At 39.6% G+C, this 24113-nt stretch overlaps 1 protein-coding gene across 4 annotated transcripts; it reads left to right on the forward strand.

The window, feature by feature from the left end:
* Positions 1–7006: 7006 nt before the first annotated feature.
* On the forward strand, positions 7007–23908 carry odf2a (outer dense fiber of sperm tails 2a). 4 transcript variants are annotated; one of them, XM_020618738.1, is made up of 19 exons: positions 7007–7168; positions 7756–7872; positions 8121–8234; positions 8343–8525; positions 10124–10311; positions 11378–11513; positions 11765–11890; positions 13334–13411; positions 13588–13659; positions 13900–14016; positions 14305–14490; positions 15059–15168; positions 19429–19564; positions 19819–19929; positions 20028–20291; positions 20704–20804; positions 21310–21472; positions 22287–22412; positions 22494–23908. In XM_020618738.1, exons 1-19 carry the CDS (start codon positions 7166–7168, stop codon positions 22638–22640), a joined length of 2478 nt encoding a protein of 825 aa, XP_020474394.1. In that variant the 5' UTR covers positions 7007–7165; the 3' UTR covers positions 22641–23908. The 4 variants fall into 4 exon arrangements, with proteins under 4 accessions (XP_020474394.1, XP_020474395.1, XP_020474396.1 ...); XM_020618739.1 differs by having other exon boundaries at positions 13337–13411; XM_020618740.1 differs by lacking the exon at positions 7007–7168 and adding an exon at positions 7175–7271.
* Positions 23909–24113: the final 205 nt, after the last annotated feature.

Below are 24113 nucleotides of genomic sequence, written 5' to 3' on the forward strand. Positions count from 1 at the left end.
TACAACCCCAAATCAGAAAAAGTTGGGACGGTATATAAAATAAAACTGAAAATATCATCCAGCTTCGACTTGTGCCCTTTTCATACCGAAATTCCTTCAGACTCCTTGAATCTTTTATGTTCTGCACCGTAGAGGGTGACATATCCAAATCCTTCCTATCCTCCTTCCTTTGAGGAACATTGTTTTTTAACATTTCAATAATTTTCTCACACATATGTTGGCAAACTGGTGGTCCTCAGGCCGTCTTTGCTCCTAAAGGGCTCAGCCTTTCCTGGATGCCACTTTTGTACCACATCATGATGCAGTCATCTGTTGACATCACCTGTTTCACATGGAATCATCATTTCCATTGTTTTACCTCATTACTGGCCCTGAAATGCAGCTGACCCAACTTTATTTGAAACGTGTTGCAGGCGTCAGAATTGAAGTGAGTGTTTATTTTGACCAAAGAATAAAACTCATGAGGTCTCACATCAAATAATGTGCTGCTGTGTTGTATTCACTGTAATACAGGACACAGATGATTTACACATCAGTATTTTCAGTTTCAACTTTTTCTTATTTGGGGTTGTATTTACAATTTTCGGCGTCCCAACTTTTTGAACTTTATTTAAATGCCTGTAATTGTTCATGGCTGACTACTTGATTTTTAGTGATGCATTTTGTGTTTCTGACTTGTTTTAACACACCAAAAAAAGTGGTTTTGTGTTTGTAGTTAGTGAAAGAGAGAGAGGAAACAACAGGGAGGATGGCCGTTTCCTCCATTGAGCTTCCTACTGTCTGATCAGCCTAAATATCATCACACAACCGAACTTTTATGAAATTTGTTGTAGCTCATAAATTCATATAAACAAAAACCCAGGTTAATGACAGCAGCTGTGGTGCAAGATCAGCTGTACTGACTCTTAAAATGAGTGATAGAGAAGGTTTGAAGCATAGAAGCAGCATTGGTGGTGAGACTTTCTGTGTTTAACAAAGGAATTGCAGTATAAAGTAGTTCTGTACTGCTTCATCACTCAGTTATAGTGGTTGCTGCTGGAAAGCAAGAACTTTGGAGGTATTTGAAAAACAGTAGTTTGTGGGTAGTTAAATGTTCTACTGAGTGAGATCTCTGAGGAGTGAAGTGGGTCACAGGAAGCATCATACTGTCTAAACTAGATCAGGCAGCCACTTGAGGAACTCTGCTTGTGACTGAAACATAGGTTTGACGAGGCACTGTGTTCAATCCGCAGGCGGAGGCACGTTCCATGCTGAGTAAAGTGGTTGTGGGCTAAATCTGTGGTGTGCAAATAACACTGATACAGTTTAACGATATTATTTGGCTTCCAAAATCTAACAAACAATACATTTTGTTCTTAGCTTGTGCTTCACAGAGCATTTGAACACACTCAGGCTGATAAGGGCAAGAAAAGAAGGTTTCATGCAGGTAAATGCTGCTGAAGGTTTCTAACTACTAATTAATAGGTACCATTGTAAGTGGAGGGGCACAAAGACGGCAGTGTCTGTCTCCATCCATCACACTGACGCTGAGAAAGATTTGCTCAAATATTCACAGTGATTTTCAAGTCATTTATCTCCAAAGCCACTTAGCAAACATTACTAAGGCTGTCCATGGTCCAGTGCTATGCTTGGACCAAAATGTCAGTTTGCACAAGGTGTTTTATGTTCTAACTGTAAGGTTTCTAGAACATTTACTTGAGCATAAAAATAGATCTTAAGGTAGTCTAGATTTGTACAAGGATTATTACGTCATACGAAAAGGCCAAAATCAACAAAACCTGTCTGTATATACCCCGTATTTAGGACAATGTAATAGTGTGTGCGGGACTGAGTCAGAATAAACTACAGTGTGTGGTCATGGCAAAGAAGGAACATGTGTCAGGCTGTGGTACAAATACAATAGCTATCACCAGAAGACATTCTTTGATGGTTTTGGTCTTTTCATAACATTTGTATAGTAAGAAAAATATACTATCACCAGCCTTATTGATTAAAACTGGACTTTCTAGCCCAAGTTCAAAAAGGGGTCTTCTAGAAAAGCTAAAAGATCAATGGCCACTGACTGGGATTCAGGCTTTTAGGTTTTGTTTGGTCAGCTTCCTTTGTTCTGAATTACGTGTTGCTACTGGAGAGTTGTTTCTGGGACCAGCGGCAGGGATCAATTGTGCAGGCCACTAAAACCAACTGGCCCCACAAGGTTCAAATAATGCAGCGATTCAGGAAGTAGCCAAGCCCGCTGGTCGAAATCAAGATCTGTGACTAGACAGAATTGATAGGAAGAATACTAGTTTCAACGTTTATCATATTTATTGACATTGTGTTTGTGTATAAATAATGTAAAGCGATGTTTTGGGACAGATGTGTTGGTTCAGTATTTAGGAAGTCTATAAAGTGTGTAATGAATTATGAAGTTGAAATGAAGGAGGAGCAGAATGTTTATGAGGCCAATTTGTTCTTTGGCCATTTTTCTAAAGTTGTTACATTCCAGCTTTCCATGGACTTGAAGAGAGGCAGAGGAACTGCCACCGTTGTCTTCATTTTCCATTTGTCTGGGAAAGTGAGCCGTTTATACAGTTTTGTCTATTTTCATTGTAATATCGACTTCCACCTTCTCTTGTGTTAACAGTTATGACGATTAAGATGTTGTAGGCTTGCACTTTATGAAGTCTAATATTGTGATGATCTTGTTTGTTGTGCTTTAGGGAGAAAAGAAAAATCCTTCCATGTTCCTGTTCTTTATGCCAACCCTTCACACCGGTGAACCTGTTTTTTACAAAGAGAAAATGTTGTGTGAGACCGTGGTTTCAAACGTTTTACTATAAGAACTTTTCATCTGCGTCACTGTAACAGCTTCTGCCTGAAATGTGCCAAACGTGTTGGCTGTCTGCACAGTGTTGAACAGGCAGCAATAATGCGTTCATTACATGTGTGCAGGAATTAGAAATCCTAGTAGTAGTGCTCTAAAACACCGTCAGTAGAGATTGCACTGCAAATCGTTTTTACATTTCCAAAGGAGAAAAAAAAGTACATTTGCACATCAGTCAGGACAGAAAAAGAAGAAGTGAACTGTATTCATTTAAACTGTTAAATATTGCATGTTGACACTTTTGTATGTTAACTCTCCAAAACTCATGTTTATACTTCTAGAACATGTTACTGTATGGTGTGTTCCCTGAACTCAGAATCCATGAAAAGAGCAAATGTCATGGCCTTATGGCACAAATAAGTATTATGTAATGGAAAATAACCCCAAACAGTGAGGTGACACTGTGCCCTGATCAGGATGATAATTATAAAGAGAAACTAATAAGCAAAATAACTTCTAGTCTCTGTTAAGGCCGTTGGCTGCATTGATGTCTTCTGTGCTTAAATATACTGATTACAACCACTTCATTTATGTAGCAGCAGTGGGATCAGAAAACTGAATTAGCTTCTATTTCCTCACTGACTAACACTCCTACAAATGGTGTTATGCTTTGTATCAGTGTGCATGAATATTTATTTTTTATTCCATGTTTTCCATTTGACATAAAGCTACCTGGCAGCACGGTGCAATAGCATGAGTTGAGTGTGTATTTGAAGGGTACATCGCAGTATATTGTTACAGGGCCCCTGAAATCCTGGAAGTCGATTACTTCTTTTATTCACAAGCTCTTAGCACTCAGGCTTCTGTACACAGGATAACTATTAATTTGGGTGAACAATATACTATAGCTTGTACCAATGAGATAGTAACTTGTTGAAAACAACATAACTTGTGTGAACAAGAAAAGTTCTGCACCTTTTTGATAGTCTGTTAAGTGAGTCTTCTTGAATCATATGTTAGAATTGGTGGCTGATCTATTGGGTCATGCAGAGTTCATACTGCAGTGGACACTGTGACAAACCTAAGATAAAACCTCAACTTAAACATTAGGAGTTTCTCTCTCTGCTGCCATTGCCTTATATTTATAATAAAATAATTTACAAACTTCTGAGTGTTCAGAGATATTTTAAGTGACTCCTGTCTCATGACCTGAGGTCGCCTTGTCTCTCAATTAAAATCGTGTTGTTTTTGAGAATTTGGGGTATCAAACTTGACCCACTTTTGCATTTTTGGACCCATATTGGGTGTGTTGTCTTTTTCTTATTCCCATAAATAATTGTTCAAACCTAGATAAAAATAAATGATGTAAGTATTTTCAAGTTGTTTCAAGCAGCTACAGAGACGTTTGTTAGCAGAAAATGTTTCAGCTACTTAAAATTTAATCAGTAAGCATAAGATTGTTGTTGCAGTAGCATAGAATCAGCAGTAATTGTTAAGCATGTGGAAATATACCAGAGCACACTCAGGCGTGCTTGGTTAATACGGCTTTGAAGAACCAATGCCTTCTTTATCACTGTACGCTTCTGTCCGACATTCATACAAAGAAGATGCTTAGAAGCAGCACAGAAACCAACACTGAGCGGACAACAGCGAAAATAGCAACAGGGCAGGTTTGATGTCCAGTCACGGGGATGAGCTGGTGAGGCCAAACATGTGCTTGTCCTGTATAACCAGTATTAAAATCCACCAGAGCACATGAAACAAACTTGTTTTTAACATGAACTCACAAGCACAATGGCCACTACTTCACATTAGAGAGCTACATCTATGGAGAAGCATGTGAACCACACCATTAGGGAACACATCACAAATACCCGCTGACTGATCAGTCCTGTTTTCGCCCCCTGGTACGCAGGGATCATTTCTAGTGTAAAACTGTCCAAATGATGGGTGCAGCCCTTCTTAATAGCAACATCTGTGACTTTCTTGTTGTGATTTTCAGTTGGTGTCAAGCTGTCAAAATGTATTTTCAATATTTCCATAAAAAAAAAAATGCACTTATTATTTCTGTAGGCAGCATGATTGTTTAGAATAGAAACCGCCAAAGAGTGGTGTACTCTCACTTTCCTGTGTTACCAATGATTGACATCAAGTATTGTATCAAATGTTTTTTTTCTGTGTGTTGCCAAATGGAGCCAATAAAGGAAAAAAATTGCCTTTATGAAAGAACCACTAAGTTTGTTTATTTATTTATTGTGGGCAGCACGGTGGCATGGTGGTAAGCGCTGTTGCCTCACAGCGAGAAGGTTTCGGGTTCGTGACCTTTTTGTGCAGAGTTTGCCTGTTCTCCCTGTGGCTATGTTGGTTCTCTCCGGGTGCTCCGGCTTCCTCCCACAGTCCAAAGACATGCAGCTTAGGTTGACTGGGGTTTCTAAATTGTTTGTGTTTGTGTGTGTGTGTGTGTCAGCCCTGTGATGGACTGGCGACCTGTCCGGGGTGTACCTCGCTTCATATGACATAAGTTTTTATTGATTTTTATAGGATGCCAGATAGTTCAATAAGTGGGTTCATACAACATGATGTTTTATTTTGAAAGATCTAATAGTATGTTACTGTGTCTGCCTTGACACTGGTGGGGTTGTCATTAGTATGCAACATTGATGTGAAATAACCATTCACTGGCCCATCCACATTTTGCATCTTATCTGGAGTTGAGTCGTGATGGCAGCAGGTTAGGTTCAGGCAGTCCAGACATCGCTCTCCTCAGGAGATCCTGAGATGTTTGCAGGTCTGAGAAGATATACAATCTTACACTGTTTTTGGGGTCTTCTGTCACTTGGACATGTCTAAAACGTCCAATGAGAGCGGTCCATGAGTCATGCTCATCATATACACTAACCACCTCAACTGGCTCCTTTCAACAAGAAGGAGCAGTGACTCTGTTCCTTCTAAATGTATGAACTCCCTAACCCTGTCTCAAAGAGTGAGTCCAGTCACCCTGTGGAGGAAATTCATTCTGGCCATTTGTATCTAATTCTTTTTGGAGTGTTGAAATGTAGATCCACTGGTTTAACAAAAAAAAAACTTGTCTGGCAGAGAATCACGGTCTCAAAGGTGCTAACTCAGCCCCAGTGGCTGCTGAAAGGCTAATAAAGCCAGTAGGTGCACATCATGTGCACAAAGGAGAGAAGCAATTCTGAAGTCACCCAACTGGATACTCTCCTCCCATGTGCTGTGCCCTGAGACCCTGTCCATGAAAGTCACAAACAGAACTGATGACAAGAGACAACCTTAACAGACCCCAAAACAAACTGGAAGCGTGTTTGACTTCTTGCCAAGAATCTGGACACAGCTCTCGCTCTGGATATATTAGAACAAGATGGCTAACAGCAAGGTATGTCAACCAAGACACCCCAATCCAGATCTCCTTGAAAATCTGAGGACTGTAAACAAGGAATGTGTCAGCCAGTGCAGTGGTGTGCACATTTTGCAGTAAGTTCTAAATAAAAGTAATCAATAATTTCCCTCAAATAGATTAAACGTAATGAGCCTGATTTGAAAGTGTAAGTAGAAGGTATAGATACTTTGTTAAAATGTAGGAAGTAAGAAGTTGTCTGAAAAATAAAAACTCAAGGAGAGTACAGATACCTGAAAAAGCTACTTAAGTACGGCAACAAAGTATCTAAAAGTCAGTGTGTGTGGTTGTTTGTCTACATGTTTTCCCTGTGATAAACTTATTGACCTGTCCAGGGTGAACCCCGCCTCTCGCCCAATGTCAGCTGGGACTGACTCCAGCCCCGCCGCGACCCTGTTTAGGAATAAGCGGTATAGATAATGGATGGATGCCACATGAGAGTTTATGGTTCTTCACTGCTCTCTTGTGGCCATGTTCCTGTACTACAGCTGACCAGGACGCCTCTACAGTATAAGATCTACACATCGTGTTCAAATAGGCTAGGTATTCCCAAACAAAGTCGATATCATTAGCAGTCTTACATCAGCGCTCTCGTGATTCCCGTTCAGTTCGCTTTATATGACGATATGCTTATAAAACCGTGGAATTAAATCTTTACACGAATCTTGGTTACTATCACAGTCTGTTGACTTTAGTGTTGCTAAGGTACGCCTAAATGGCGACTCTGGCCCAATCACTATTTGCAAAAGATGTCACGTGACTTAAATTTACCAACCAGAGAAAAGTTAACGTCACAACCTGTTGAGGTTTGCTTCCTCATTGACAGTTCTTGTATGTTAAATTTGCTGGTAATATAAGCTTATTTCGCAAAATAACAAACACGCTGGTTTGTTGTTATTGAAATACATTTCAAAAGTCGTGATGAGTATATTTTGGTTTCTCATATGGTAAGAGGGAAAATGTATTAGTTAAATGTACACAAACTAGAAATATTGCAGTCAATGTTAGCTAGTAAGCTAAGGGTAGTATCAGCCTCAGCTGTATTTCTTGGTAAGATACGCTGCTTTTTGATTGTAATGATCATTTGAAAAATACTGCCGAATTTCTACATAAAACATTGTTATTGCATGGGTTATACGTTGGAATTTATATCTCTGTTCATGTAGATTTTAGCAACGCAATTTAACTTAATGTTGTTGTGAATTGGGCAAGCTAGCTTTCCCGTGGTTTTCTTATAGTAATGAATATTTTCCACAATATTCTGTTCCAAAGAAAGCTTAAAGGTAACGTAATACAAATCCACTTTAAATGTATACTTTTTTATTATTATAATATTGCTGGTTTTCCCTATAATAGTCAACTTATCTTTGTCCCTTTTTGACTTTGTAGCAATTACACAACTATCTCACAAACATACACCCAGTAATTGATGTAAATATGTTGTACTACAGAAATGTCAGCCTCCACAGAGCTTAACACTAATTGCTTTTGGGAAGTTAGTTAATTACATTGACTGGAGATACTCATCACACAGAGGAAAACAATGAAAACCCGGTCAGGTTCACCTCCAGTTCATGTGCACGTCAACGATGCCACACCAATCCATGTGCACGTTAAGAGCCATAGGACAAGTCCTGCCAGGACACCTCAGGTTAGTGGCTGACTGATATTTGGACTGTTTGTCATAGTCATGACTTTCCTGCCTTTGTTTTTATTACAGCTGTGCACTTTTTGAAGATATGTGTCTCCTTGATGTTGCTTCTTTTTAATTTCTTGATCAGAAGTTTTGGAACTCATTCCACTCGCACACACACCTGTTCTCATACAGTGCAGTTATTATGTAGCAGTGTTGTATTAGACGACAAAGACATACATGCCGGTGCACACTGTGTTTTAAAGGGGAAGACAAAGGTGGACAGAAAGAACCTCCATCCTACAGCCAAGGTCAAAACACGAGTGCCATGGATTCCACCAGGAAAGACCTCTGTCCGGGAAGCTTCATACAAGTGGGAGGTAACTCAAATGAAAATTAGACCTCAGATTTTTTTTTAGGTCTTAACATTTTGAAAGAATTCATTCAGTGAGAGATGTAGTTTTACTGAAAGTGTAATTTGCACCAAGGGGCCAATGCACTGCCTTGAGATTACACCACCGCTTCCTGAACCAGAACCTGAACATTCCCACTCTGCATTGCGATTGGCTGACCTCACCTCAGAAGAAGAAGATGAGCTACATGGACGAATCAGCCACTATGAGAAAAAGGTTGACAGCTTACTGACTGAAGTCAGCTCACTGAAAAATGAGGTCAGTTTCTTCTCTGATTCCACTTTTGACCACTCAGGTCTGCATTACATGAGTTCTACTTGTGTCATTCTCTAATAGGCTTGAAACCCTCAGCAGGTTTGACTATATTCCACATTTGTTTCTAATTGGCTGATATTGATTGATTTAAAACAGGTCTTTTCACTATAAATGGGTGGATTATGAGACAAAGAGCCCCACCTCTCCTAGGTTGCAAGACTCACAGATTGAGCAACCATGTGATTTGTCAGATTGAGTCCTTTTACTCATTTTGCATGCCTTTGTCATCATTTTGCACCTGTTTATTTTTCAACTGTTCAACTTTCTTAGTTGTTTCCTTTTTTGTCCTTTGCATATTTCTGTAGTTGTTTTTCTGTCTTTTGGGCCCTTTTCTGTCTCCTTTTAGCCATTTTGTATCTATTTGTAGTAGTTTGCATTGCAGTTTTTTGTGGCTTTTTGCAGTCATTTAACTTTCCACTAGGCCCATAGAGTATTCTATCCATGAATAAAATGCTTTGTTTTTGTGTCTAAAATGGTTTACTTTTTAGAAACATGCATGTAAAATAACTAAGCTTTCATGGACACAGGATAATTGGCATAAGTGAATCCTCTCAGTCACAATTTTAGAGTGCCTTTTACAATAATCTTCACAATATGAGCCCAAGGTTTTATTTGAACATTTCAGACCTGGCACTGTGAAATTTAGCCAGGAAAGCTAAAGACTATCATTATAATAAGTCACTATCACTGCTAACGACATAAACTTCAAAATGCTCATGGCTCACACCAGAGCTAAAGCCTAAATATCCTTGTTGATGTTTCTTGACCTTCCTGGGAAAGTGTGCCACTGGTAGCTTGTAGCCAGTCTTCACTAGACTCATGGTAAACGACTCCAAATTCCTACATCTCATGGATCCACACCAAAAGCACATAGCAAGCTTAAATCTAGTTTTCACTATAGGAGTGTTGGACAAAATGGCCTTGAACTAAAGCCTCCCATTGGAGGCTGCTCTAAGCAACACAACCTCACATCCCACCTGGTGTCATTTTTACAATTCTAATCACGCAGTGTTTATGAGTTCATTGTTGCCAACTATCCAGCCAATATGAATTCTTTTCAGAAACACTCAGTAAAACATTCAGCGATATTCTGCAGGCTCAGTATCTCTGCATTAGTTATAATGTGGGCGACTGTAATTCGGTGGGTAGAACAGTTGTCTCCCAACTAGAGAGTTGGAGGTTCGAATCATGGTGCCTGCAGTCCACATGTTGAAGCGTCCTTGGGCAAGACACTGAACCCCAAGTTGCCCCTGATGGTTAGAGCCATTGGTGTGAGTTGGCGCCACAGATGGCTGCCTCGGTTCTGTACCGGAAACAAATTCCTTGTGTGTGTGTAACATACTTGGCCAAATAAAGTGATTATTATTAATATTCATCAGCAATGACTAAGATTTGAAGTCACGTGTCATCCGGCAGCCTGGCACCCTCACACACTTCACGTAATGACAACGAGTACTTCTGGCATGTCAGTGTTTGTATGAACCCAGTAACATATTGTTTATGTGTTTGTCTGTGTTTGTTGCTATACTATATGCGTACAGGTCGAACTGCGAAAGAAGGAGCAGTTACTAGAGCGTCAGTCAGAGCAGCTGAGTGTCTCCCAGCGGGTGATCACAGAGCAGGAGGAGGAGCTGGCTGAGGTGACTAAGGAGCTGGAAGAGACTGAGCGGGAGAACTCACGATTACGCCAATCCATGGAGAAGATGCTGGGGGAGTCTGACTACAACAGGCAAGTATTATGCTAAACACGTTGATAGCACTTTACATACAGTATAAAAGGGTGGGCTGGAAGGCAAATGTAAAATTTGTGGAAAAACTTCTCTTTGTTTCTTTTCACTTTTAATTCTAAACGGCGGTGTCGCTGGTCTAGTCTGAGACAACCTGGCCTGCATGTAGTGAAGGTTTTTCCCTACCAAATATTTTGCCTGTGATGTATTTGTTTACGTAGTCAATCATTCTTGCAACTTGTCAGACAGAGCCAACTGTTTTTGGAACTGGTTTTATACTTAATCATGAATAGAACAAATCATGGGTAAATTGGGGGCTAGCTGCTCTCTCTGATGCCTCCACAGTAGATAGATGGTTAGAAATTAGATTCTGTCTCTTTAAACCCTGTGTTCCAAGACCCAAATGAGACGCTTGGTTTCTGCCCGGGACTCAAAAATGCATCATAAATTTCTACATCTAGATTTAGAAACTACTGAACTAATGATCACAACAAACCCTGAATTTAAAATGTGGCCTATATGAAAGGTGTTTATTTTGTCATGAAAGTACATCATAGCAATAATGAAATAATGAGAGTAATGTTAAATTTCACCACCTAATAGTGAACTTCTGTGAAACAAACATAATTGAGACTGTCTGACAGCAGCATCAAATATAATGTTATAGTCATTACATTCAGGATGGACAGACCAACCTTAACATAGGCAGCAACATGTGTGGTGTATTATGCAATATACCTGCCATTTGTTTTATTTGAGAATAGTCCAGTCTGATCATATGCATTGATGCACAGAGCTGTGATTTACTTCAGTCACGCAGTAACATTCAGTAGACTGAAGAATCTGTGCTGGTTCCATCTCCTATTTCTTTTTCAGCATGTTTACATGGTACAGTCAGTATTTAGTATAATTTCAACTGCTGGGATGCCAGTCAATCATTATAGCAAAAGAGAATAGATGAGTCTTTTATAGGAGATATGCTGAGAGAGAAATTAGCAGCCCATTCTTATTTGTTGTAAGACAGAATTTGTATTCATCTGGACTCCTGTTCCTGTCTTGTCCTTGCAGACAAGACAGTGCACAGCAAGGCAAAGATGCTCTGCTCAGGAAACTGATGGAGGCTGAGATGGATGGGATAGCAGCTGCCAAGCAAGTATCAGCCCTGCGAGACTCTGTTTCCAAACTGTGCAGTGCTAGTGGCAGTGTGAGTATTAAGTCATTGTTTGGCCTCAGTATGTGCCCTGTAAGATCCAGCATGTTCTAAAAACTTGTGAGCTTTAGAAAGCAAGACTTGTGAAATGGTGAAATTTTCTGAAGCAAAGTACAGTCATCATGGCCATATTTAATGTCAATGTTAAATTAAAAATTCAATGATAAGTCATAAACAGTTTTTGCAACTTTCTTAGGTAAACCCATGTTTTTCTCCCTCTCTGTCTCCTATGTTTTCTTGTTTAGAAACTGTCTGGCTCTGAGTCTGCCCTCTTGGCCCATCAGAAGGAACTGTTGCTGCAGAAACTACAGTCATTTGAGGCCACAAACCGAACACTACGGAACCTTCTCAGAGAACAGCACGGATCCCAGGTACATGTATAACACATCTTAAAAACACTGTCTACATCTGCTAATACTCCAGTCTTATGTTAAACTGAATACACAGGGACACTGGTCACATTGAGGTGTAATGCTGCCAGCTCCAGAGTGCAGCAGGTGGAGATAGAAATTGTATAGACAGCTGTTGTTTCTCAAGGATACAGAAGTAAATGCAGTAAACCCAGTTTCTCCACAATGCCATAAAAGCAGTATATCCATGATAGTTTGACCATCATAATATGAATGGTTGACCATGAAAACCTATTGCTGGCATTTGGAATGACATTGATATCATAAGGGACTTCAGTGAGTGGACTCTGATCAAAGTGGTGAAGACACTTCTGCAGGTGTTCTTCTTGTTCACCAGCTGTTTGATAAACTGATCATACAGTCTGTGTTACTGGCCGATTGTTGCACTATGGAGTGATCCTTCATGTCCTCTGCTCAGTTGTGTGTGTGTCAGAGAGGAGCATAGGGTGATGGTTAAGGGGAGTGTACTGCTCGTTAGGTTCCGACAATGGAAACGCACCACCAGAACACTGGTGTCCTCCTGGCAGACAATAGTCTCACAATAGTGCTCTTAATGAGATATAGCTGCCTGCTAATAGAGCTAGCTTGGTCAGATAACAAGCACTCACACCTCTAAAAATGTCAGAACAAATTTCTAAATTGGCAGTACCTGGATAGACTGACCACATATGCTTAATCTAAGTGGTCACTTTGTCACCATAAAAAAAATGTCAAAACTTAATAAAATGGCATAATACCAGTCCTAGGGATGAAAATGATAACAGCTTTGAGCCTGGCTCTAAATCTCTGCTGTCAAGCTGTTGCCAGGCTGTTGCTGCATAGAGCAGATCTCTCCCCAGCTGTGGGCTGTCATCTCACCGGGTGCCTTCAGTCCCTGTCTCACACAGCGAGGTGGACTGGTGACAGCACTCGGTTTCCATTGTTGCTAAGGGCTTTGTCTCTGTATGTGCTCAGAGTGCTCAGCCACACAGCCACACTCTTTGGGGCTCGCGTACAGTCAGCAGCCTTTCCAACACTCACAATGGTTAATAATCTTTTAAAATATTCCTGTATCCAAATTATGACATGGATCAACACTAAAATCTAATCATTTGTTCTGTGAGCCATACCCTATGCCTCCAAAAAATTACATCAAAATCTGTTCATTACTTTTTGACTTGCACTGCTAACTAACTAATTAACAAATGCAGGTAAAACATAACCCGCACCCTTGGCAGAGGTAAAAATACCTACCAGTTGACAATTTTATATTGTCTCTCAGCGTATTGACATATTATATATTACCTTAAATTGTCACTCCTGGTCTCTAAATAGTTTTCTTGTGACATTGTCAGCAGTAGTATACAGTGTTTGTTAAGCAGAGTGACAAACTACTTATAATGTGTGTTGGTAAACTGTTTTGAGCAGATGGAGGCAGTCCGAATGTCAGAGCAGAAGGACGCATTACTTAAGAGACTGGCAGACACAGAGGCAGAAAATGCTGTGAGTTTAACAGAAGTCTGCAAAACCTTCTTAATTTCATTTTAATTAGTCATACTTGTTTGAATTTTTTTTCTTTCTCATAAACAAGCTGATATCTATCATGATTTTTTTTTATATTCATTGAATTGTGTCTGACATACAATGCATAATTAAAACTTTTGCTTTTCCTTTGACAGCATCTTGTGGTGAAACTTCAAGAGAAATACAGAGAGGTTAATCAACTCTCCAAACTTTTAGACTCTGAGAAGGTATTGTGAGCACTGCTTGCAGTATGTGTGATGCTTTTTGTTGTAAATATGTCTGGGTCAAACAGTGGAGCTGACTACGACAGGGATCGTAAACAAAGCAATATCTTATTTAAACATTTCTTGTTTTTGTTAAGTAGGTTAAAGCAGAATTATACATAATGAGAAGTCAGAAAAAAAGGAAAGGCATGCCATGGGCCCTTTAATGTAATGTTAATATTCTTCTGGATTGTGGTAATGCAGAACAATACCAAAAGCACTGCTGATTTGTCCAAGAATCTGGAGTCAACACGAGCTCATTTACAAGGACAGCTCCGCAACAGAGAAGCTGACAACAACCGACTTACTGTGCAGATAAAGGTTTGTCATTGGATCTTCTCTCTCCAAGTACATTCCATCCTGCATAATTATTTGTTGTTGTTTGTGGTGTGTATTATTATTATTATTATTATGTACTTGCTAAATTAAGTTTGAATGCTTTTGTCACCAAGGCCACTGCAGTTATGCTCATTGTTTTCAATATGTCTTTTGTGTATCAGTGGTTGTCTGATCCTTATACTGATAGTAAAGCACATATTGATACTGATACTAAAGCACAATCGGTAAACCCAGCTCTAATCCTTGGTTTTCTCCTTTCTGTTGGTTCAGAACCTGGAGCGAACAGCCAGCCAACAGAAGGCAGAGATGGATCACCTCAAGGAACAGCTGACAAGGCTGAAGCAGCAGGCCAGTACAGACCGAGAAGCTCTGAAACGAGCCACACGAGCCCAGAAACAACGAGCTACGCACAGTGAAGATGCTGCAAGCCAGATGAGCATCCAGCTGCTGGATATGGTAGGGCTCGGTCATAGAGCAAACAGGCTGTTCTGCAGAATAATTCTACAATTAATTTGGATACCAAAAGGGTTATACTGTGAAAACAACCACCAAATACAATGACTGATTAAGATAGTCATTTTATTAGGCAAATTTCATATCTACAAGTTTGCCAAGACTCTCCCACTTCTTGAATTATTTGACGTTGATTTACAAAACTACATTGAATCTACAAAATAATAAAAAATACCAACAAACCTTTAGTTTAATTCAACAGCTTTAAATAAGCACAAACTCAGCACCTTTGTCAAGATATCCTTATTATATATCCTGTATTATATATTCTCTGTTTGTATTTATTTTTTTATTTCAATTTCAGATTAGTTTAGTTTCTTATCTACTTTTACTTATCTTCTTTTCGCCTAGTTTACCATCACTTTAGTATCAAATTGATATTCCCATGTATTCTGTTTCTTATTAATAATTGTTATAGATGTCTAAATGTCTAATGGAAGTTTAAAAAGGAGAGAGACACTAAAGTAATGAACCAAAGTGACAAAAGTCAGATTATCTTTCATTTTAACAGGAGAAGCAGCTGGAAGATGCATTGTCAGCAGCTGAGACTTGGCAAAGTCGTCATGCCCAAGAAGTAAAAGACAAGAGTAAACTGGAGATTGAACTGTCTCTGTTGAACAGGTAATTCCACCTCTTTTACAGCAAATTTTTACAAGCAAATAGCTGAGTGTCTTTCCATATAATAATCAGATATCTAGTGATGATCTTAAGTGACAGTCAGTCCAGAATTCCCCTGGTGACTGGCGGTGTGGCAAAAGCAAAAGGGGAGAGGAGGCACTGTGGGAAGGAATATAACTCACTAGCTAACAGCAGCAGTCCACAAATATGTAAATTAAACAGTGTTTTTTTTGAACATTTTGCTCTAACTAACCTCTGTTTCTGTCCTCACATTCACTACAGCCAAAGAAGCGTGTTTCTTTTCTGTTGCTTCTGTTACGTATTTCTTAATATACTTTCATCTTCAAAGTCATTCTTCTAGTTCTTTGGATCATGAAGGGCTCTATTAAATAAAGATCTGCACATGCGTAAGAGTCAGGACAACTTCCTTCAGATATATGGCCATTTATTTACAGTATTTGTACATATAATGAACAGGTGGAGTTGAGAAATGTGATGCCTCTTCAAATAGTGGGCTTGTAGATATTGGCATTTAGAACCATGTCAGATAATAAAAGATAACACCGATAATATTTTTATTGGTTTCCTAAATCAAGATACCAAAAGACTGGTAATAGTCAAAGGTGGGACAGAGAAACAGTGATCAGCGTCTAAACCAACTTAGAATACAAGGTGTAGTCAGAGAATACACCATAAGGCTATACTAAGTGATAACAGATCCCTGCAATGGTTTAGAAGGCCACTGCCTGAAGAGGTCAGTTAGATTATTTCTGGAGAAAAGACTTTGGAGCATCTCATGACATAAAGCATGGACCGTCCCTATGGCACCGTGTGGAGAAGGACAACTGAGCAGTCCCTAGGTGATCTTCTCCAGCTCATGGAGAAGGACAACTGAGCAGTCCCTAGATGGTCTTCTCCAGGTCTATCTTACAGGTCAGCTGATGCCATGAAGCTAGGCAGTCAGTTGGGTGCAGACAGCAGAATGTTAGGCAGGTGAAGTATTGGCCAGATGTAGCTGGTGGAGGCAGCTGCTGCAGGAGAAGAGCAAAAGCAGAAGAGTGTATAAGAACAGCAACATAAAGGGGCTCTAGTGTAAAATGGACAAAGGATATCTGAATTAGTTACTGTCAGTTTATTAGGTACACCAAGCTAAAACTAATGCAGTCTAATCCAACAGCCCTACAGTAAATCCTCCTTCATAATGGTGGTGATGTTCAGTTTGTGTTCACAGAGAGGTGTCAGTTCAACTGGATGATCGATGTGGAGGCTGGAGTTTGCTGCTTCTGAGCTATGCTTATACATTATATAGAGCCGTTTCTTTTATTTACCCTAGCCTCTTTGATATAAATGGGGTGGACAAAATAATAGAAACATTATCAGGATAACACAATACAATTCAACAGCAGTATCTTCAACTACATCTTCCAAAATGATCACACAGTTGAATCAACACCTCTCCTGAAACAGTTTGAATAAGCGAGGATTTATTTTAGGACTGTTGGATTAGACTTAGTTTTAGTTAGCTGTCAATTTTTAGGTTCACCTAAGTGTAAAGAAGCAGCAACCAGGGGAGCTGACCTCATCTTGATGCACATCCTAACGGTTACACCTATTAACAGATGTTCCTTTTCTCAAATTTGGATATATCTGGAATGTCAGAGAAGTTTCCTGAGATCTCAGCATTTGTGCAGCTTTTAGAGACTATGGTCTTAAGACTATGGAACAAAGGGGTGCTCTGAAGCACTACTTTTAATAGAAAGGGGACCATCCAAAAAGAGGTTTGTGTGTGTTTGTGTGTTGTCCTTTTACATAAGAGTGAGCATATGACATTTGTTGTGTCATGTGGTACAACAGCCGTATAGCAGAGCTGATGGAGCAGCTGCACAGAGTGAAAATTTTCTTGTTTAAAAAAAAAAAAAAAAAAAAGCAGGGTTGATTGGTAAAAAATTGAACCTGAGCCGTTTGTTTTTTAAATTTCTGTTACTTTTGGTCAGAGCACCCGCTTACACTTCAGTGTTACACAGGATCTACAGGATAAGGCCAGTCATATTCTATATTAACAGTATTTTCAACACTCCCCATATAGAGACAAAGATCAACAATGAATTGCCTCTACTCATAGCTAATGTCTGTCAGTCCTGGAATAGTTTCTTCGTCTGTGCCATAGACCTCCATTGTTATTAAACAATTAAAAACACATCAGTGAAACACACTGCTGCACTGGGTGACATGTTTCTTCATTAGCAAACACCAAAACTGAGCATGAGGAGCCAGTGGAATGTAAACAAAGCTGAGAGTTTGTGTATGTGCAGTTGACTCTGACTTATGCTGAACAGGAAATTATGGCTGCTTGGAGCCTTTGGGGAAACATATTTGGGTCTGAGGTTTTGTAATGAAATATGTTTCACGTGCTGAACGTGGAAGTAATGCAGTCTGGGCCGTGTCTGGCTACCGCATCTTTTTATTTTTGTTCAATTTATGGCATAAGAAGTAACTATGCATCACTGTTTGCTGAAAATATTGTGCATTTTTTCCATTTCCAAGAGAAACTGTGTTAACATCTGTTCAAATAAAAAATCACCAAAATCTGTTATTTATCAAGGGGTGCCTAAACTTTTGCATAAGACTGTAACTCACTAGCTAACAGCAGCAGTCCACAAATATGTAAATTAAACAGTGTTTTTTTTGAACATTTTGCTCTAACTAACCTCTGTTTCTGTCCTCACATTCACTACAGCCAAAGAAGCTTGTTTCTTTTCTGTTGCTTCTGTTACGTATTTCTTAATATACTTTCATCTTCAAAGTCATTCTTCTAGTTCTTTGGATCATGAAGGGCTCTATTAAATAAAGATCTGCACATGCGTAAGAGTCAGGACAACTTCCTTCAGATATATGGCCATTTATTTACAGTATTTGTACATATAATGAACAGGTGGAGTTGAGAAATGTGATGCCTCTTCAAATAGTGGGCTTGTAGATATTGGCATTTAGAACCATGTCAGATAATAAAAGATAACACAGATAATATTTTTATTGGTTTCCTAAATCAAGATACCAAAAGACTGGTAATAGTCAAAGGTGGGACAGAGAAACAGTGATCAGCGTCTAAACCAACTTAGAATACAAGGTGTAGTCAGAGAATACACCATAAAGCTATACTAAGTGATAACAGATCCCTGCAATGGTTTAGAAGGCCACTGCCTGAAGAGGTCAGTTAGATTATTTCTGGAGAAAAGACTTTGGAGCATCTCATGACATAAAGCATGGACCGTCCCTATGGCACCGTGTGGAGAAGGACAACTGAGCAGTCCCTAGATGGTCTTCTCCAGGTCTATCTTACAGGTCAGCTGATGCCATGAAGCTAGGCAGTCAGTTGGGTGCAGACAGCAGAATGTTAGGCAGGTGAAGTATTGGCCAGATGTAGCTGGTGGAGGCAGCTGCTGCAGGAGAAGAGCAAAAGCAGAAGAGTGTATAAGAACAGCAACATAAAGGGGCTCTAGTGTAAAATGGACAAAGGATATCTGAATTAGTTACTGTCAGTTTATTAGGTACACCAAGCTAAAACTAATGCAGTCTAATCCAACAGCCCTACAGTAAATCCTCCTTCATAATGGTGGTGATGTTCAGTTTGTGTTCACAGAGAGGTGTCAGTTCAACTGGATGATCGATGTGGAGGCTGGAGTTTGCTGCTTCTGAGCTATGCTTATACATTATATAGAGCAGTTTCTTTTATTTACCCTAGCCTCTTTGATATAAATGGGGTGGACAAAATAATAGAAACATTATCAGGATAACACAATACAATTCAACAGCAGTATCTTCAACTACATCTTCCAAAATGATCACACAGTTGAATCAACACCTCTCCTGAAACAGTTTGAATAAGCGAGGATTTATTTTAGGACTGTTGGATTAGACTTAGTTTTAGTTAGCTGTCAATTTTTAGGTTCACCTAAGTGTAAAGAAGCAGCAACCAGGGGAGCTGACCTCATCTTGATGCACATCCTAACGGTTACACCTATTAACAGATGTTCCTTTTCTCAAATTTGGATATATCTGGAATGTCAGAGAAGTTTCCTGAGATCTCAGCATTTGTGCAGCTTTTAGAGACTATGGTCTTAAGACTATGGAACAAAGGGGTGCTCTGAAGCACTACTTTTAATAGAAAGGGGACCATCCAAAAAGAGGTTTGTGTGTGTTTGTGTGTTGTCCTTTTACATAAGAGTGAGCATATGACATTTGTTGTGTCATGTGGTACAACAGCCGTATAGCAGAGCTGATGGAGCAGCTGCAGAGAACAGATAATAAAGGCAGAGTGGAGAGAGAAACCCTACTGGGTCGGCTCCATGGACTGACCACAGAGAGCACTGCTGCCAAACTGGAGAACCAGTCCCTCAAGGTGAAACACCCAACAGAAAAATTCATTTCCATTTACAGTGACAGCATGTTTATTGAATATCAGCCAGACTTCTGTAATCAGAATTTCTATATACTGTAACTGTGATGGTTTTGTGTTGTGGATACTGGCCTTCCTATCTTCATTTGTCATTTTGATAGCCTTACAGTGACTTATGCTACATTAGAAACATGGACTGTCTTGTACATTTACAGCTGTAACTGTTGACATGTAAGGTAAACTTGTGTTCCTGTCAGGCTTCAGTGTCTGCAGTGGAGGAGAAGCTGGCCTTGTCTCAGTCAGAGCTTCAGCAGGTTAAAGCTTCTATCAAGCAATATGAAAGCCTAGTGGATAGCTATAAGATCCAGGTATATATCAGTCGTACTGTACACAAGGAGCGCAACAGTTTGAGATGGCAGCAGATGACCGTTACCCAGTTTTGTCTTCTGTTACCGTCACTGTCCAGGTGGGAAAAATGCGGGCTGAGGCGGATGAGTATGGTGCTCGGCTGGCTCAAGCGGAACAGGAGGCCCGGGCAGTGCAGGGGGAGCTGGAGCAAGAGATAGAGGGAGTGCGCAGGGAGCTACGTGGACGGCTAGCAGAGCTGGAGCCTCTTCCTGAAGCCTTGCGACGCTCTGAGCTGCAGCTGCAGGAGGCTCAGGACAGGGAGCGATGCCAGGAGAGACGCACCACGGAGCTCAGCACAGCACTGACTGATCTCCGCATGAAGGTTACAAGTTCAACTTAGCATCAAAAAATGCTTATTGTTAATTTCAAGTCAAAGTGCTCAGTCGAAAACCAATCAGATATTTTCACATAAATTTTGAACAGTAAACACATTCCACACTAGCTGCTTTACAGTCTTGCATTAAGCAATGGCAGATTATGACAAGGAAATCCTAAAACGATCATGTAAGATTTTATTTTGTTAGAAAAAAAGTCCCACAAGGGAGAGTTTGTGAGACTTGTATAAACCAAGTTGCTTCTGCATAGAAGTACTAGAACATACATGCACCTTTTTGAGCTTTAGGTCACGTCTAAGATGATAATTCACCATTGTAACATTGTCAATAAGTCAAAAAACAAAGAAAAGCATGCCATGGGGTCTTTAAAGTACTTCTCTTATCTGTTTTTTTTTTTAGGTGGAGACCCAAGGCAGCCTGGTGGAGCTTTATAGACAAAAGAACAAGGTGCTACTGGAGGAGAACAGAGAGCTCCAGCAGCGAGTGGAGAGTTTGGAAAGGTCAGTGAGAATGTGATCATTCTTTAAAATATAAGATGTATTTTTTTTTTCCCCATAAACAGATTTATGAAAGTTTATTCACAATGGAAAATGACACTGGAAAGGGTAAGTCACACTGAATCTAAGGAAATGTGTATTAAATCAGTGTGTTCAGGTTTAGCAGAATTACAGCTCTGAGGAGGAGTGTGATTTTTGTTGCATATTTCCTTTTCTGGTCCAAACTATACAACACATCTTACTTAATGCTCAAAGTGCTCCCACATTCTGCTCCTGGCTTTTGTGTGGTTTACTATTACACATTCTCACTTTATGAGAAACATTAATGGAAATGTATCATCTGATCTGCTTAATGAGTTTCATAATCTTATGTCAATGACAAATGAGTATTGATAGCATAGTTTAAAAAAATGCCACCGTCTTTATGATATGAGACTCTGCGCTGGTTACCTGTTTATTATAACTGTTTATTTTGTTCGTCACTGTTTTCTCGTTTGTCACCTCACAGAAAGCTGGAGGAGGCTGGCAGTCAGAACAGTGATCTGCAGGCGGTCATTTCCAAACGGGAAGACACCATCCACAGCAGTCAGCTCTGCATGGAAGAAAAAACAAGAGAATGCTCCCTGCTGAGCAGAAAGCTAGAGGAGGCTCTGGATGATGCTCGCCAACAGGTCTGAGTCCGACAACAGCTGAATCCTTCTAAACACTGGCCTTACAAAGTGTCTGCTCAAGAATCTACACTTATAGATATTGATTAAAACATAGCCTCCTCACTCATTTCAATGAGACCTCTATATTGACACAACGGGGGCATGATGCAAAGGTTCTTCTGAGAACATGCACATACACAAACTTCTGAGAGTTTGTGTATGTGCAGTTGACTCTGACTTATGCTGAACAGGAAATTATGGCTGAGACCAAGATCAACAATGAATTGCCTCTACTCATAGCTAATGTCTGTCAGTCCTGGAATAGTTTCTTCGTCTGTGCCATAGACCTCCATTGTTATTAAACAATTAAAAACACATCAGTGAAACACACTGCTGCACTGGGTGACATGTTTCTTCATTAGCAAACACCAAAACTGAGCATGAGGAGCCAGTGGAATGTAAACAAAGCTGAGAGTTTGTGTATGTGCAGTTGACTCTGACTTATGCTGAACAGGAAATTATGGCTGCTTGGAGCCTTTGGGGAAACATATTTGGGTCTGAGGTTTTGTAATGAAATATGTTTCACGTGCTGAACGTGGAAGTAATGCAGTCTGGGCCGTGTCTGGCTACCACATCATATTTGCTTTGCAGCCCAGTGCTGATTCTGGGGGCTTGGTTACACCCAGAGGCTTTTGCAGCTTGTGATAGGTGTGTATAATTATAAGCATGTCTGCTTGTCTTGAAGTGCATTCTATTAGGGATATAGAAGGATACAGTGTATCAAGTGTGCACATTTTTCACCCACTGTTAAGTTAAATAGTCTATTTATCTCCAGATGTCCGAGACCAGAGAACATGCTGCCACCAAAGAACGTTCTACACAGTCTAAAATATTGGACTTAGAGACCCAACTCAGCAGAATGACCTCAGAAATCAACCAGCTGCAACACAGCAAAGAGGAGGTAAAGGCCTCTGTTAACTTACTCAGCATTTTCTATGTAAATAGTTAGTGGGTTCTTAAGGTGTGTATTTATGATGTTCAGGTGGAGCGACGATATCAGAGCCGGCTACAGGACATGAAGGATCGCCTGGAGCAGTCAGACAGCACCAACCGAAGCCTGCAGAACTACGTCCAGTTTCTCAAAGCGTCCTATACCAATGTGTTTGGAGATTTGGCCCTCAGCAGCTAAGTGGGCCTCATCACCCTTCTGATAGCCTGTGCCTTTCCAGAACAGTACTGTGCTTTGGGCCTGCTACTTTTTTGTGAAGATCCCTTCCTGTAAAGATTTGTTTGGAATGAATTTGGTAATTTGGTGGACAATAAAATATGTAATGGATTTAAAAAATTTAATTCTAAAAAGAAATCATCTAAGATTAAAACCCTTAAATGTGGGATTTATAGGAGGAGGTGTTATCAAGTAAGACACCGTAGTAAACAGCAATACCAAGAATGTGAATGTTGAATTTGACCCAGAGATGTTGAGAATTTAGGATGAGTCATCGCAGTCTGAAATATATTATAATCACATATAAACTGGATTCATAAGAGCTTTAAATTAAAATCAGCATGTGTTAAACATTAGATTGATAGTCACCTTCACCCATACTAAATTTTACCAGATGCTGAATGTGTTTCTCACACCTTGTTAGATTTGCCGGATGTACAAACTTAGTGAACTATGTACAGTCAGCATCTCACCTCAGATTTAATAAATGTACTTTGAAAAAGCTTATGTGGGTATTTTGCTATGCAAAATATTTAGTTAATACAAACTAATAAATGATGATGGGCTTTAAAGTGAAAGCAGTATTTGGCCTTGAAAGCATTTGTACTTGGTGCTTTTCATGCTTTCTAAATATTTTTCAGATTTTTTTTTTCTCAGCACCAAATACCCACATATGAACTTCTAGTTTACACAAAGTTTTGAATATGTTTTGATGGTGGCTTGTAATATTTCAGACTGAAATTTCTTCAGAAATGTATTGTTGGATATTGAGTTTTGTATTTCACGTGCCAAAAGCATAAATTGCAAATGGTTGTTAACAATCCTGTTGCCTATTCATGACAAAAGGTAATGTCTACCAGAATTAACAGTTAGACTATATATTGTGTTTGTACTGCTATACACTAAAATATTTTTGAGTTTGTTTTAAAATTTCTCAAGTACAGCTTTGTAACTGAGCCATCTATGACACATTATGTGTTTACATGTATATGTGATTTTGATTATATGGAGCTGAAAACATTGGTGCTATTGCTCTCTTTTGGCCGGTGATTTGACTTTGGGTGTCAAAACAGTGATTTTGGGTTTGCATTCACACGTTAAAAGTTTTTGCACATGTTGTTTCCCTTTACTTTCAGAGTGTACTGTATTTAACAACTGAATAATTTATGCCTTAACTGGATAACTGACAGAGCTGCAATAAAACAAGAGGAAGACGTTGAAAACCACGAAAATTGAACTGCACAATACAAAGTCTTGGACTGGTAGCTACAATTACAGTGCATTCTGCACATGACCTGTGGCCGGTGTGCATGAATAACAAGCAATTAATCTATTTAGTGAGTGCCTGTTTGTGCCACAACCACTATTACGGCTTTATTTATTTATTTATTTGTTTGTTTGACAATCGGCGATGAATAACTCAAGTAACAAATTGGC

Source organism: Monopterus albus, unplaced genomic scaffold (assembly GCF_001952655.1).
Source record: "Monopterus albus unplaced genomic scaffold, M_albus_1.0 scaffold209.1, whole genome shotgun sequence".
Taxonomy (NCBI): domain Eukaryota; kingdom Metazoa; phylum Chordata; class Actinopteri; order Synbranchiformes; family Synbranchidae; genus Monopterus; species Monopterus albus.